Source organism: Carcharhinus amblyrhynchos, chromosome 23 (genome assembly GCF_965287045.1).
Source record: "Carcharhinus amblyrhynchos chromosome 23, sCarAmb.v2.hapA, whole genome shotgun sequence".
NCBI lineage: Eukaryota > Metazoa > Chordata > Chondrichthyes > Carcharhiniformes > Carcharhinidae > Carcharhinus > Carcharhinus amblyrhynchos.
This window is the reverse complement of record NC_137346.1, coordinates 40493649-40507647: the sequence shown is the minus strand read 5'-3', so window position 1 is coordinate 40507647 and position 13999 is coordinate 40493649. Positions and strand designations below refer to the sequence as shown.

At 47.6% G+C, this 13999-nt stretch overlaps 1 protein-coding gene across 1 annotated transcript in view; it reads right to left on the bottom strand.

The window, feature by feature from the left end:
- gas2l2 (growth arrest specific 2 like 2) overlaps nt 1–9971 on the bottom strand; it is a 48117-nt gene extending 38146 nt beyond the window's left edge. Inside the window, exon 1 of the mRNA XM_080210650.1 lies at nt 9525–9971. Within this exon, the coding sequence (XP_080066776.1) occupies nt 9525–9891 (367 nt within the window). The 5' untranslated portion in view covers nt 9892–9971. The remainder of the gene's footprint in view (nt 1–9524) is intronic.
- Between the last annotated feature and the right edge of the window lie 4028 nt (nt 9972–13999).

Below are 13999 nucleotides of genomic sequence, written 5' to 3'. Positions count from 1 at the left end.
ATGAACTCATCAGGTACAACGACACCAGAAATCGCTTACAAGCCAGGAACGCGTGAACAGTAACCTGACAAGATAAAGGCAAACTACCTTTAATAAAATCTCTCCACGCTGCAATAATTGACTGGAGATCCTAATGCGGGTGTCAGTTCTAACTACTGTGGCGACAGAGAGTGACATAAAGCCTAAATCTGCTCGGGCCAGCAGTGCGCCCAGTCTGTTCACGGCAGCTTCCTTGGTTATCTAATCCTGGGCTGGGACTTGAACCTGAAACTATTGGCTCAGAGGCAGCGAGCTCTAATACCTCCCCTGTACCCCAGTGATTTGTGAGGGAGTCAGTTATTGCTTCTCACATCTGTTGCCCTGGTTCTCTCAGTCCTCTCCAAGATTTGCGTGTTTTAGGCTCTTTTCATTTGTTGCAGGCTCCCAGCTGCTTTAAGCTGAAGTCAGTTGTAACCAGAGTATCACTGACGCATGGGAGAACATAACACCTAGTAATTTCTCGTTGCCTTCACTGGGACAGCAATGATTTATTATATTACCTTAGACTCACTGTCATTTTCTTTTTTGTCTGCATTTCCTCACTTGCTCTCTCACTGCTGTACAATGTTATAAAAATACTAACGACATTATGGTCTATATCGAGTCATAGAGGTTTCCAGCATGGACACAGGCCCTTTGACCCAACTTGCCCTTGCTGCCCTTTCATTCTTTCATTTCTTCTCTGGCTATAGTTTCTATAGGTCCTTCTCTGACCCTTTGTTCATCATTTACAGAATCATAGAATCCCAACAGTCCAGAGAGAGGCCATTCGGCCCATGAAGCCTGCACCGGCAACCGTCCCGCCCAGGCCTTATCTCGTAACCCCATGTGTTTACCCTGCTCATCCTCCCGATAATAAGAGGTAATTTAGCATGGCCAATCCACCTAACCTGCACATCTTTGGACTGTGGGAGAAAACCAGAGCAAACCCACGCAGACACGGTGAGAAAGTGCAAACTCCATACAGACAGTGACCCGAGGCTGGAATTGAACCCAGGTCCCTGGAGCTGTGAGGTAGCACCACTGCACACGTTTCTAAAGATTCTCCATTTGTCCCAGTGAATTCTTTCACCTTACTCACTGCAGGGCTTACGCTTGTTTTTCTTCCTTTGGTTCTGATGTATCGGATGATTGGAGTGTCGCTCTCCTGTCTCCAGCCATTTCATTCTTTGCTGACCTGAATCTCTGTTAGCTGCAGCAGATAACATTCACAGCTGCTGTCATTTCTGACGCTGCATTCCTTGTGTTTCACTCAGGAAGCTAAGTAGGCACTAACTGAAGCTTTCAATATTTTCATTGATGATCTGCTGCTGCCACGTGGGCAGCTGTTGTTGGTGGTAAGGGACGGCACAGTGGGCAGTGTGGCGGCACAGTGGTTAGCACTGCTGCCTCACAGCGCCAGGGACCTGGGTTCAATTCCGGCCTTGGGTGATTGTGTGTAGTTTGCACCCTCTCTGCCGTGTCTGCGTGGGTTTCCTCCGGATACTCTGGCTTCCTTCCACAGTCCAACAATGTGCAGGTTAGGTGGATTGGCCATGCTAAATTGCCTCTTAGTGTCCAAAGATGTGTAGGTTAGGTGGATTGGTCATGCTAACTTGCCTCTTAGTGTCCAAAGATGTGTAGGTTAGGTGGATTGGTCATGCTAACTTGCCTCTTAGTGTCCAAAGATGTGTAGGTTAGGTGGATTGGTCATGCTAACTTGCTCTTTAGTGTCCAAAGATGTGTAGGTTAGGTGGATTGGCCATGCTAACTTGCCTCTTAGTGTCCAAAGATGTGTAGGTTAGGTGGATTGGTCATGCTAACTTGCTCTTTAGTGTCCAAAGATGTGTAGGTTAGGTGGATTGGCCATGATAAATTGCCTCTTAGTGTCCGAAGATGTGTAGGTTAGGTGGATTGGCCATGCCAAATTGTCCTTCAGCATCCAAAGATGTGCAGGTTAGGTGAATTGGTCATGCTAAATTGCCCCTTAGTGTAAGTTAGGTGGATTGGCCGGACTAAATTTCCCCTTAATGCAGGTTAGGAGGATTGGCCATGCTAAATTTCCTCTTAGTGTCCAAAGATTTGTAGGTTAGAGGGATTCTGTTCCCTTGTTAATGATATTTGTGTCTGTCTCTTTAACACAACACAGCAGAAGGTCACCTAGCTTGAGCAACCAATGGGGACCAAGAGCGAGTGATCATCCCAGACAGTGGAGTTCTTTCTTGAGCAGAATACCTGTGGAAACCATGCAGTAAACATGTCAGGACTGGAGCAGCTGGGCAGTCTCCTCCAAGACAGCCAGGGGCTGCAAAACCCTGTAAATAGTTACTCTTATTCAACAAATATATTTTGTTCCTAACTGGGCCTGAAGTGTCTTGATGATACCAGGAGTGTGCCATGCTATTATAATCCCCCTAACAAGGGAACGTGCTTTTATGTATCTATGGTCTTAATCTTTGAACATCTGGATTAAACCACTCCTCCATCTTTCAGTCTCTAGGAAATACCAACTATTTTTGTTCAAATCGTCCTCACGTTATCACACTCCGGTCGTTCTGCTGAATGCACCCTCTCCAGAGCCCAAATCTGAGTATACAGCACAGGGGGCTGACCGAGGCTGTGTACAAGTGGAGCGGAACTTCCTTCCTTTTTGTGTCCCAGCCTCCTCCAGATTAAAACAAACACTCCATTTGCTCTTTGTATCTATCCAGAAGCTTTAAATGACTGGCGTTGACGTGAAGATTCTCAAATTTCTTCTCTCTCACGATGGCACACGCGGTGCTGATATCGCTGTTCCAATTCTATTTGCAAACCGAAGGGCAACTTGGGAAAATCGCCCTTTGTAAACACAGAGTCACTTTAAAAGCAGCAAACAGCATTATTATTTTTGAAAGCAATAACAAAGGCTTCTGTCCTTAGAACTGCCCTGCTGAATTACAGGAAGGGCAGTTCCCCCCCAACTCCATAGAATATGGTGCTGAATGAATGCTCTTCACTGGCTCAGCTTTTGGATTAGATGTAGAACAATAAACTTATCGGCCTCAACACATAACAACAATGTGCATTTATATAGCGCCTCGAAAACAGGATCATAGTATGGAATCGTAGAATCTCTATAATACAGAAAAGGCCATTCAGCCCATCGAGTCTGCACCGACTCTCTGACAGAATACCTTACCCAGGCCCTTACAGGGAGGGCATTCCGCATCTCAGACACGAGGCAGCTGAAGGCACAGTCGCCAGTGGTGGATGGGAGGTCAGAATTAGAGGTGTGCAGAGGTAGGTGGAGGGAGTACACAGCTGGAGATTGTTCACAGGAATCAGGAGGCCAGGAGGAATTGTAGAAGAAAGATATCGAAAGACCATGTATGGGCCCAATGCATTGGAGACTGTGGACAGGGCAAGAAGGATGATGAGGGCTAATTTCCCACGGTCACAGTCATACAGGATGCCATTTCAGATTGTTTCAGCACTGTGGCAGGGACGGAAAATCAACTGAGGGATGTCAAACAAGGCGGGTGGCACAGTGGTTAGCACTGCAGCCTCACACTGCCAAAGACCTGGGTTCAATTCCCAGCTTGGGTCACTATCTGTGTGGAGTCTGCATGTTGTCCCCATGTCTGCATGAGTTTCCTCCAAGTGCGCCGGTTTTCTCTCTCAGTCCAAAAGACATGCTGGTTCGATGCACTGACCATGCTAAATTCTCCCTCAGTGTACCCGAACAGGTGCCGGAGTGCATGGGAGCGAAACTACCCTTCCTGTAATTCAGCAGGGCAATTGTAAGGACGTTGCTTTCAAAAATAATAAGGCTGTCTGCTGCTTTGTATTTACAAAGGGGGATTTTCCCAAGTTGCCCTTCTGTTTGCAATTAGAATTGGAATAGTAACTTCATTGCGGTGTTAATGTAAGCCTACTTGTGACACTAATAAATGAACTTTAAACGTAAAAAAACACAATGATATGAGCCTGGACATTTGCTAAAGTAAACCATTAAAGATTCAATCAGCAGCAACTTCTACTTGAAGACATATTTCGTAGAGAAATCAGGGCCTAATTAATGGTTCACCAGAACACTACATTTTAAATTCTTATCCTCGTGTACAGATAATCCCATGGCCTTTTCCTTTCCTCATCTCTTTGGCCTCTTCCATCTATAAAGATCTCCGAAAACCCTGTCCATCCAATGCATGTCGTCTTCTACAGTTTCCAACTGGACGCTGTGCCTTCAGCCAACGATGCTTAGATTTATCATCGATAGCATTCCTGTGAGGCACTTCGGGACGTTTCTCCGTTAAATTGCTATGTAAATGCAATGTTTTTTTTTTCTGTCATGCTGTTTTTCCAATATTGGATGGGCAGCAATTTCCTCCAGTAAAACATTGGGAAAGCTGAAGTCATTGGCCAGGATTTTTCCCACGCTCCCATGGTGGGATTTCCCAAGGTGGAGGTGGCTTGCTATTGGCTTCTGGAAAGACCTTCCAGTGCTGCCAAAGTCTATGGCGTTTTGCATGGCTCACTCGCCCCACTGCTGAAGTGGGGGGGGGGGGATCTTAGGGTGACGCTGCCAGAGGGAAAAATCCCACCTACTGTTCCCTTTCCCCACTGAAAACTGTATTTAATACTCACTGAGTCCAGCCATCTCCCTGGCCCCTTCCCAGGCTGCTTGCGGCTTTTTTTGAGCTAAATTCCTGATTCCATATCTGTTATATATTTAAGTAGCTGCATGATTACTTTAAGAACCTGATTGGATGGTGATGTAATTGGGGTGTTTCACAGACTGTTGTTTACTTTCAGTTCTGTTCTCTGCAAAGAGTAGCTTTTCAATAAACTTTCTGTATGTTACTTTGAATCTCCGCGTACAAACCACGTCTTTTCTCTTTTTGTTTATAACCCACAACCCCTAACATAGTTGGGATATTACAGTAGCCTCGCCTTCATCAAGATCACCTATTTTCACATTGGTCACACCACCTGATTGTGCTGAGCTTCAGTTCACCTGCTGAAGTTTATATCCATACCTTTGCTACCTCCAGATCTGACTATCCCAGTGCTCCCTTGGCCTCTCACTACGCACCCTCTGGAAAGCAGCCTGAGCTCATCCAAATCCCTGCCGAATGTACCCTAACTCTCACCAAGTGCTCTCCAGCCTCTGCTCTCACCTACACAGTATCCCAGCAATGACGAGATTGGAAAATCCTCATCTTTTGCTTAGCCTCACTCTCCCTATTGCTGCAAACTCCACCAGCCCTACAACCCTCCAATTCTGACCTTTTGAGCATTCCTGATTTTCAACATTCCTCCATTTTTGGCTGTGTATTTAGCTGCCAAGGTCCTAGGCCCTGGAATTTCCTCTTTAAACCTCATCTCCTCTCGCTTCTTTAATTCTAAAACTCATTTCTTTGGCCATGCTTCTAGTTATCCATCCTGTACTTCTTTACGTTGCACAGTGTCTAACTTTGCTTGATAATTCACTCCTTCAAAGAGCTGAGGAAGGTTTTACTAATATTAAACCTGACGCAACTAGCTCCCCATGGTTATCTGTGGACTTAACTGTCTCCCCGTGACTGTGCTGATCTTTATATGATGGTCCATCATTCTCAGTCATTCCACTGCGTGGTAGCACAGTGGTTAGCACTGCTGTCTCACAGTACCAGGGACCCAGGTTCGATTCCTGGCCTTGGGTCACTGTCTGTGTGAAGTCTGCATGTTCACCCGTGTCTGCGTGGGTTTCCTCCGGGTGCTCCGGTTTCTTCTCACAGTCCAGTGACATGCAAGTTAGATAGATTAGCCACGGTAAATGTGCACGGTTACAGGGATATGTAGGGTAGCAAAGGGCAAAGATGCTCTTTCGTAGAATTGGTGCAGACTTGATGGGCTGACTGGCCTCCTTCTACACCATAGCGATTCGATGGTTTCACAGATATCGTTGTGTACCCTCGCAAGTTAACACTGACAACAGAACTGCCTCTTTTACATACTCGTCTCTGCCCCAAGGGGACCTGTATTCATAAAGTGTAGCAAACAAACTCTCACAACACTGGCAAAAATCAACAATGGCAACTGGCGCAGACAGAAACTGACATTGTTTGCTTGATTTGGTCACGAGGTTGCTGATCTATCCCAGGATACTAAGACTGTAACTGAGCAAATACAGACAGGATGTTTGCCCCAGTGGGTGAGCCTAGAACCAGCAGACAGTTTCAGAATATTTAGGATTCTCTGCCCCAGTGTTCAGTCATTGAATGCGTTCAAGACAGAAATCGATACGTTTCTGGACACTGATCACATCGAGAGATGTGGGGATAGTACAGGAAAATGGAGTTGAAATAGAACATCAGCCATGGTCTGTTTAAATAGTGGAGCAGGCTAGATGGGCTGAATGGCCTGCTCCTGCTCTTATTTGCTATGTTCAAAAGCACAGCTACAGTTGTTTCTTTAATTTGTAACTCTTGTGGTGTACTTTGTCAGGGAGGTGTTGTGGGCGCATTGGGTAGAATGGGATTTGAGCTCTGGGTTCAAATCCCATTCCAGGCCTGGATGGGCAAGGAATGTGCTATTCATAACACGGCCAAACAGGTTGAGAATCAATTTGTAAAACCCTTCCCTGCTGCCAACGGCTGAGAGTAAGATTGGGAGAGATTCCTGGTTAGCCATATGATGCCTCTACCATCACTACTTATCTCTCCAAGCTACAATGCGTGCAGAAACTAGAACTCCTTGCCAAGGCAGGTGGCTGGTGTGGATCAGAACGGCGCCAACCCCACAGGTTTCAATCCCCATTCTAGTTGTGGTGGAAATTGGGAACTACTTCCTTGCCCTAGCTGTGCTGAAGGTTGTGGTTCTTTGGGCAGGGAGTTCTGGTGCTGTACCTTTGCAGTGTTGCAGTGTGCTCTCTGACCAGCTCTGAAGCAGGCTGACCCCGAGAGAGTGTGGCACTATTGGGAGTGCCACCTTTCAGATGAGACATCAGACATTTAAGCGAGACCCTGTCTGCGAAAATAATCCTTGGAACCTCCCTCTTTGACCATGTTTGTGATCAGCCAACCCAGTCACAATCACCTTTACAATGCTGCTGTAAAGCCTCACAGACCAGTTTATTACAGTGGGTGCTACATAGAACATAGAAAAACCACAGCACAAACAAGCCCTTCGGCCCACAAGTTGCGCCGATCATATCATAAGAAATAGGAGCAGGAGTAGGCCATCTAGCCCTTCAAGCCTGCCCCGCCATTCAATAAGATCATGGCTGATCTGAAGTGGATCAGTTCCACTTTCCCGCTTTCTCCCCTGTCTATCAGAAACCTATCTACCCGTGACTTAAATATATTTAGCAAGGCAGCCTCCACCACTTCAATGGGCAGAGAATTCCAGAGATTCACCACCCTTTGAGTGAAGAAGATTCCCCTCAACTCCGTTCTAAACTGCTTCCCCCCCCTTATCTTGAGGCTGTGCCCTCTAGTTCTGTTTTCCTTTCTAAGCAGGAAGAATCTCTCTATCTCTACCCTATCCATCCCCTTCATTATCCCTACCGACTAGGCTGACCTATAACTCTCAATCCTATTAAGTCCCATAAAAATAAGTTGTTTTTTCTTATTCATTCATGGGACATGGGCAACGCTTGCTGAATAACATTTATTGTCCATCCCTAGTGCCTTGACCTGAGTGGCTTGCTGGGTCATTTCAGAGGGCAGCTGAGAATCAACCTAGATTGCTGTGACTCTGGAGTCACATGTAGGCCAGACCGGGTAAGGATGGCAGATTTCCTTCCCTAAAGGACGTTAGTGAACCAGATGGGTTTTTCCAACAGTTGACCATCAACAGATTCTTAATTCCAGATATTTTTTTATTAAATTCAAATTCCACCAACTGCATTGGCGGGATTCGAACCCTGGTCCCTAGAACGTTAGCTGAGTTTCTGGATTAATAGTCCAGCGATAATACCACTAGGCTATTGCTTTTCCTAGAAGAGGGGAGGAAGAGGAAGATTTATACAGTTATATGATTATTTCAAAGTTAAACACGGGGGGGGAGGGGTGGGGAGTTATCCCTGCTGTCCCTAGCCGAGATTTATCCTCCAGCCTACTTTTAGGAACAGTTTATCTGGTCATTTATCACACTATTGTTTGTGGAGTTTGCTATGTGCAAGCTGGCTGCTGTGTTGTCGACATAACCATACTCCAAGAGCACCTTATTGGCTCTGAAACATTCTGGGGTGATCCAGGTTGTGAAAGACGCTATATAAATGCAATTTTTTTTTCTGTTTCTTTAATCATAACCAAACCACTAAAATTAAATGCGGATATCTTCGGAAGGAGTTCGGGGCTCAGGGCACATCCGTGGAGACAAGTGGGTGGGATTAACATTTCCGGCAGATATCCTTTCATTGAAAACTGAATATTTTTTTGAAAAACAGCTCAAAGTGACTGGAACTAAGAGGAAAGGATCATATCTTGGTGATGCCCACCACAGTCAAATAGTCTGCCAGCACTCATAGCTGAGGAATAGCGAGCGACTCGGCCGAAGCAATGAGAGGTCATTGGCATGGCGCTGTAGTTTAACAAGGTCATAGGACAGAGGGAAGAGAGGGAATTGGGAAGAAAGGTACTTGCACAAGGCAGGCACACAGCAACTCCCATCTTAACCCAGGCCACTCAAATAAAAACAAAATGCTGCGGACGCTGGAAATCTGAAATTAAGAACAGAAAGTGCTGGAAAAACTCAACAGGTCTGGCAGCATCTGCAGAGAGAGAAACAGAGTTAACATTTCAGAGGGTGGCACAGTGGTTGGCACTGCTGCTTCACAGCGCCAGGGACCCAAGTTCAATTCCCTGCTCAGGTCACTGTCTGTGTGGAGCCTGCATGTTCTCCCCATGTCGGCGTGGGTTTCCTCCGGGTGCTCCGGTTTCCTCCCACAGTCCGAAAGACGTGCTGATTAGGTGCACTGGCTAAATTCTCCCTCAGTGTACCCGAATGGGCACCAGAGTGTGGCACCCAGGGGATTTTCCACAGGAACTTCATTGCATTGCTAATGTAAGCCTATTTCATAGAATCCTACAGTGCAGAGGGAGGCCAATCAGGTCTGGACTGACTACAATCCCTTGAGGTCCTACCCTCACAGCTCCATGTATTTACCCCGTAATCCCCCTGATAAGGAGCATGGCAAATGCACCTAACTCCCCCCCCCCCCCCCTCCCCAAGCACACCTTTGGACTGTGGGAGGAAACTGGAGCACCTGGAGGAAACCCATGCAGACACGGAGAGAATGTGCAAACTCCACACAGACCCAGGAATCAAACCTGGGTCCCTGAGACTGTGAGGCAGCAGTGCTAAGCACTGTGCTACCGTGTAGCCCTAACAATCCATGATAGTTTCCTGGTCACCATTACTGAGACTAGCTTTTGTGACAGTAATAAATAAACTTTTAAAAAAGAAACTTTTAACAGTAATGCTTCCTTCCACAAGAAGAATAGTTGAAGTGTGAAGTCAGTGGGGGTGCTCCAGCTCACCTTTAATCTCCAGCTCCTTGCGACACCACTGGATGAAGTTGGAAACATTGTCCCTGGCCAGGAAGGTGCCAGGCTGGGCAGTGCTGGTGAAGGTCACCCCGCTCTGGGGCAGCTTGAGTTTGGCCAGCAGCTGGGGGTAGTCCCGGGAGAAGTCCTGGGCCACCCTGGTCACGTTGTTGGCATGCTGGCACAGCACCCAGCCTGTCTCCAGCACCTCCATGAAGCCCTCCAGTGCCATCCCCAGGCCGTACAGCTCATTCAGCCACTCTGCCAGGTCCTCCTTCATTGCGAACAGGTACTCCTCGCTGGATTTGAAGGGGCGGATGCTCTTCGCCGTGGCTGATTGAATATTGTGAGGGTTGGCCATGCCTGGGGCAACTAGACCACAATCATCGCATAATCCCACCTGGGTATCTGGACGTGTCCTTGGCTCCAACACATCAACCCGGGAGCCTCTCCCTGTCCCCCACCCACCCCGCCCCCAATCGCAAACTTTGTTCAAACTTTTCCCCTGGGCTCCGGGCTCTGATCCTGGGGGCTGGAGACTCTGATCCTGGGAGCTGGGGGCTGGAGACTCTGATCCTGGGAGCTGGGGGCTGGAGACTCTGATCCTGGGAGCTGGGGGCTGGAGACTCTGATCCTGGGGGCTGGAGACTCTGATCCTGGGAGCTCTGATCCTGGGGGCTGCTCCCGGGCTGGGCTTGGGGCAGAGCAGTGTAAAAGGGACCTCCCGGACTCGGTGTTTACACTCACACACTTGTGTTTCCTCCCGATCTCTCTGCCTAGCGACGGGAAAGGCGTCCCTCCTCCCCCTCCTCCTCCTCCCAGCTTAACCCCTGGCTGTCCGGTCTGGCTGCAGGCAACACAGCGTTTCCAAGCCTCAGAGAGCATTGCCCTCCTCCCTCCCACTCTCCCCCCGCCCCCGCTCCCACTCTCCTCTCCTCCCTCCCACTTCCCCTCAAAGCCCCAACCTCCCCCCTCCCCTGCTCCCTCTCTCCCACTCTTCCCCACCCCCCTTCCCTCTCTCTCTTTCCCCCGTGCCGTCAGTATGTTGCACTGTGCAGTCAGTACCTCTGGCTTTATGGTTGGTATTCTCATTGTATGGTCAGCATCTCTCGCTGTATGGTCAATATCTCTGGTTGTATGGTCAGTTCCCCTTGTATGATCAATATCTCTCACTGTATGGTTGGTATTCTCGTTGTATGGTCAATATCTCTCGCTGTGTGGTCATATCCCTCACCGTATGGTCAGTATCTCTCGCTGTATGGTCAGTTCCCCTTGTATGATCAATATCTCTCACTGTATGGTTGGTATTCTCGTTGTATGGTCAATATCTCTCGCTGTGTGGTCATATCCCTCACCGTATGGTCAGTATCTCTCGCTGTATGGTCAGTTCCCCTTGTATGATCAATATCTCTCACTGTATGGTTGGTATTCTCGTTGTATGGTCAATATCTCTCACTCTGTGGTCATATCCCTCACTGTATGGTCAGTTCCCCTTGTATGACCAATATCCCTCGCCGTGCGGTAAGTTTCTTCATTTCGTCTTATGACGATTGGGAACGACCTTACCAGAATTACCAAAGCAAGGGATAGAGGGATATGGATCAAGGGCGAGCAGAAGGATTAGTTTAACTTGGCGTCTTGGTTGGCACAACAGGAACCGAAGGTCATGCCCCTGTGCTGTGCTGTTCTATGTTCTATTTGGCAGAGTGTTGATTCCAGTGTGAAAAATGGTGTGAATTGTGCCGATGGCCCCGATGTAAATTCTGCCCAAATCTTGAGCCTCTTGGATAAAAGTTTTTACGGCCACGAGAATCATTTTGCGCTCAGGGAAGGCCTCCCTTTCATTTACCTGCCACAGCTCCACTTAATCGCCCCAATCACAGGGGAACTCCATATAAACGGCTCCCCAGCACTTGTTCCGCACCGACTGCAGGGGATGGCAGTCAGATTTTCAGAGACTCTCACGCACCCCTCCCACCTTCACCTTCATCTCTCACTCAGCCACTTTGGCCTTTCCAACACCTGTTTGGAGGGCCTCCTCCCTCCCTCCCTCCCCAACCCCAATTTGCTGCTACACTCCTCATACTCCAGCTCCCACCCAAACCCCACTCCTGTCATCACTATCTGAAATGTCAACACTGCAACCCACACTCTTCCTGTCTGTATCATTGCAGGACAAACTCAACCACGGCAAGAGTCAGCAGACTTCTAATTCCAGATGTTTATTGAATTGAAATTTCACCATCTGCCGTGGTGGGATTCGAACCCAGGACCCTAGAGCATCCTGGGTGTCTGGATTACCAGCCCAGTGACAATACCATTCTAGCATCGCTTCCCCAACATGACATGGTTAAAAAGAGGGGTTGATTTATAGAAGTTTACATATTAGTGTCACAACTAGGCTTACATTAACACTGCAATGAAGTTACTGTAAAAATCCCGAGTCACCACACCCCGTCACCCATTCAGGTACAATGAGGGAAAAATTAGAACGGCCAATGAACCTAACCAGCACATCTTTCGGACAACGGGAGAAAACCGGAGCATCCGGAAGAAACCCACGCAGACACAGGGAGAACATGCAGATTCCACTCAGACAGTGACCCAAGCCGGGAATGGAACTCTCAGTGAGGCAGCAGTGCTGACCACTGGTACATCTTGCTGCCCTTATATGCTGAGTGTTTGCAAAAACATGATTTTTTGGAGGGTCTGGATAAAATCGATTATCTTATACACACTGACATGCTATGATTTATGGTAGTGGACTTGACGTGTTAGAGGGTCTCTGGGAGGGTCAGTGCTCGACTCACTGCTCTTCTGAAAACAATAAAAGACTTGGTTTTTGGAATAGAGTGAAATCTAAACATTTGCTGATGACTTGGAGGTGTGGCAGTGGGTGAGGTTGATATCAATACCGTGTAACAGGATATCGATGAAATTTAACAAAGATTTGTCCTTGACATTGCGATGTTTGAGTTGTGACAAACGATACTTAGGACACTTATACATTGATGCCCATTTCAAATTCATGATGCCACTCCAATGACCAAGTTCAAATGTTCTGCACTGCCCACCTTTGATATTTTTATTACATATTGGGTCACTGACCCCGAATAAGCCGGGGAAGTGAAGATTCCTCCCTCCGATTTTGTTGGTAGAAATGGGGCTTTGTCTCACTAGCAGCTGTCCTTCAGATTACAGAGCAATGGGACCCTGGTGCCTGTAGTCTAACGTCTTCAACTTTGGATCTACGTGTCCGATTCAGGAATGGGTGGCATCGTTGGATCCTGGGAAAAGTTCTGAAACCCTGTACCAACATTTGGACCCCTGGCACCCTCTGGTCAGGTAGCTCTGTCACTGGCACCAAAGATGGCAAAGGAAGAGGTTAGAATTCATCGGATTGGTGCTGTAGAACAAAGAGGGATTGAGATCACCCTTCATGTGCCCCAAGATCAGGGATGTGGGTTTCCAGGGGTGGCACAGTGGTTAGCACTGCTGCCTCACAATGCCAGGGATATGGGTTCACTTCCTGGCTAGGGCCACTGTCTGTGTGGAGTCTGCATGTTTGCCCCATGTCTGCGTGGGTTTCCTCTGGATGCCCCAGTTTCCTCTCACAGTCTTAGCACTGAGGCATGGCAGGGGACACTGGGAAAGGTGAACAAATGTTCAGTCCAAGAGAGGTAGGTTTTAACAAAGGGTTCTCTAGATGAAGAGAGAGAAGTAAAGAGGTGGAGAGGTTTAGGGAGGGATTTCCAGCCCTTTGAACTGAGATAGTTGTGGCTCCCATTAAAGGAGCATTGAACTGCCAGGATTGGAAGGGTGCAGAGATCACTGGAGGGCTAGCAGAGGCGGCAGAGATGAGGACTGCTGAATAGTTGACTGGTTTTTGGAGCTGAATTAATCTGACAGAAGGGTGAAATTCTTTTAAGCCTGTTGAAAGCTTCAGTATAAGGCAACAAAGTCCCCTGCCTGGCAGGAGTCTGAGCCATGCCATACCAAAGAAGATCCCACCCCCCCCCCCCTCCCGCCCCACCCAGATCCCTGAGGATAGTATCATAACAGTGAAGGGAAAGAAATACCAAATTACATCTGGAAATATTAGACCTCAAATAAAATCTGAGTTTTTTTAATAGAATTGCAAGCCACTGGATAAATTGCTGCAGGGTGATTCTTTAAGAGATAATAGAACCCCACCCTATTACCAGACAAGGTACTTTCTAAGCATCAAGGGACTAATTGTCATCTCCTGTAGAGACAATAGGCCATCTCATCAAGAGATTTCCTCTGTAATGCCCAGACACATTTCTATGGATTTGCCTTCCCACTTGGAATATCAAAGATTGAGTTCAAATCCAGTTGAAAAGCTGCCCCAATTCTCTGTCAGTGTGTATGCTCTGTGAAAACTCGTGCTGGAGGTTTGAACGCGGAAGTTCACGGTACCGCTACAAACAACCATTTTACAGCAATCT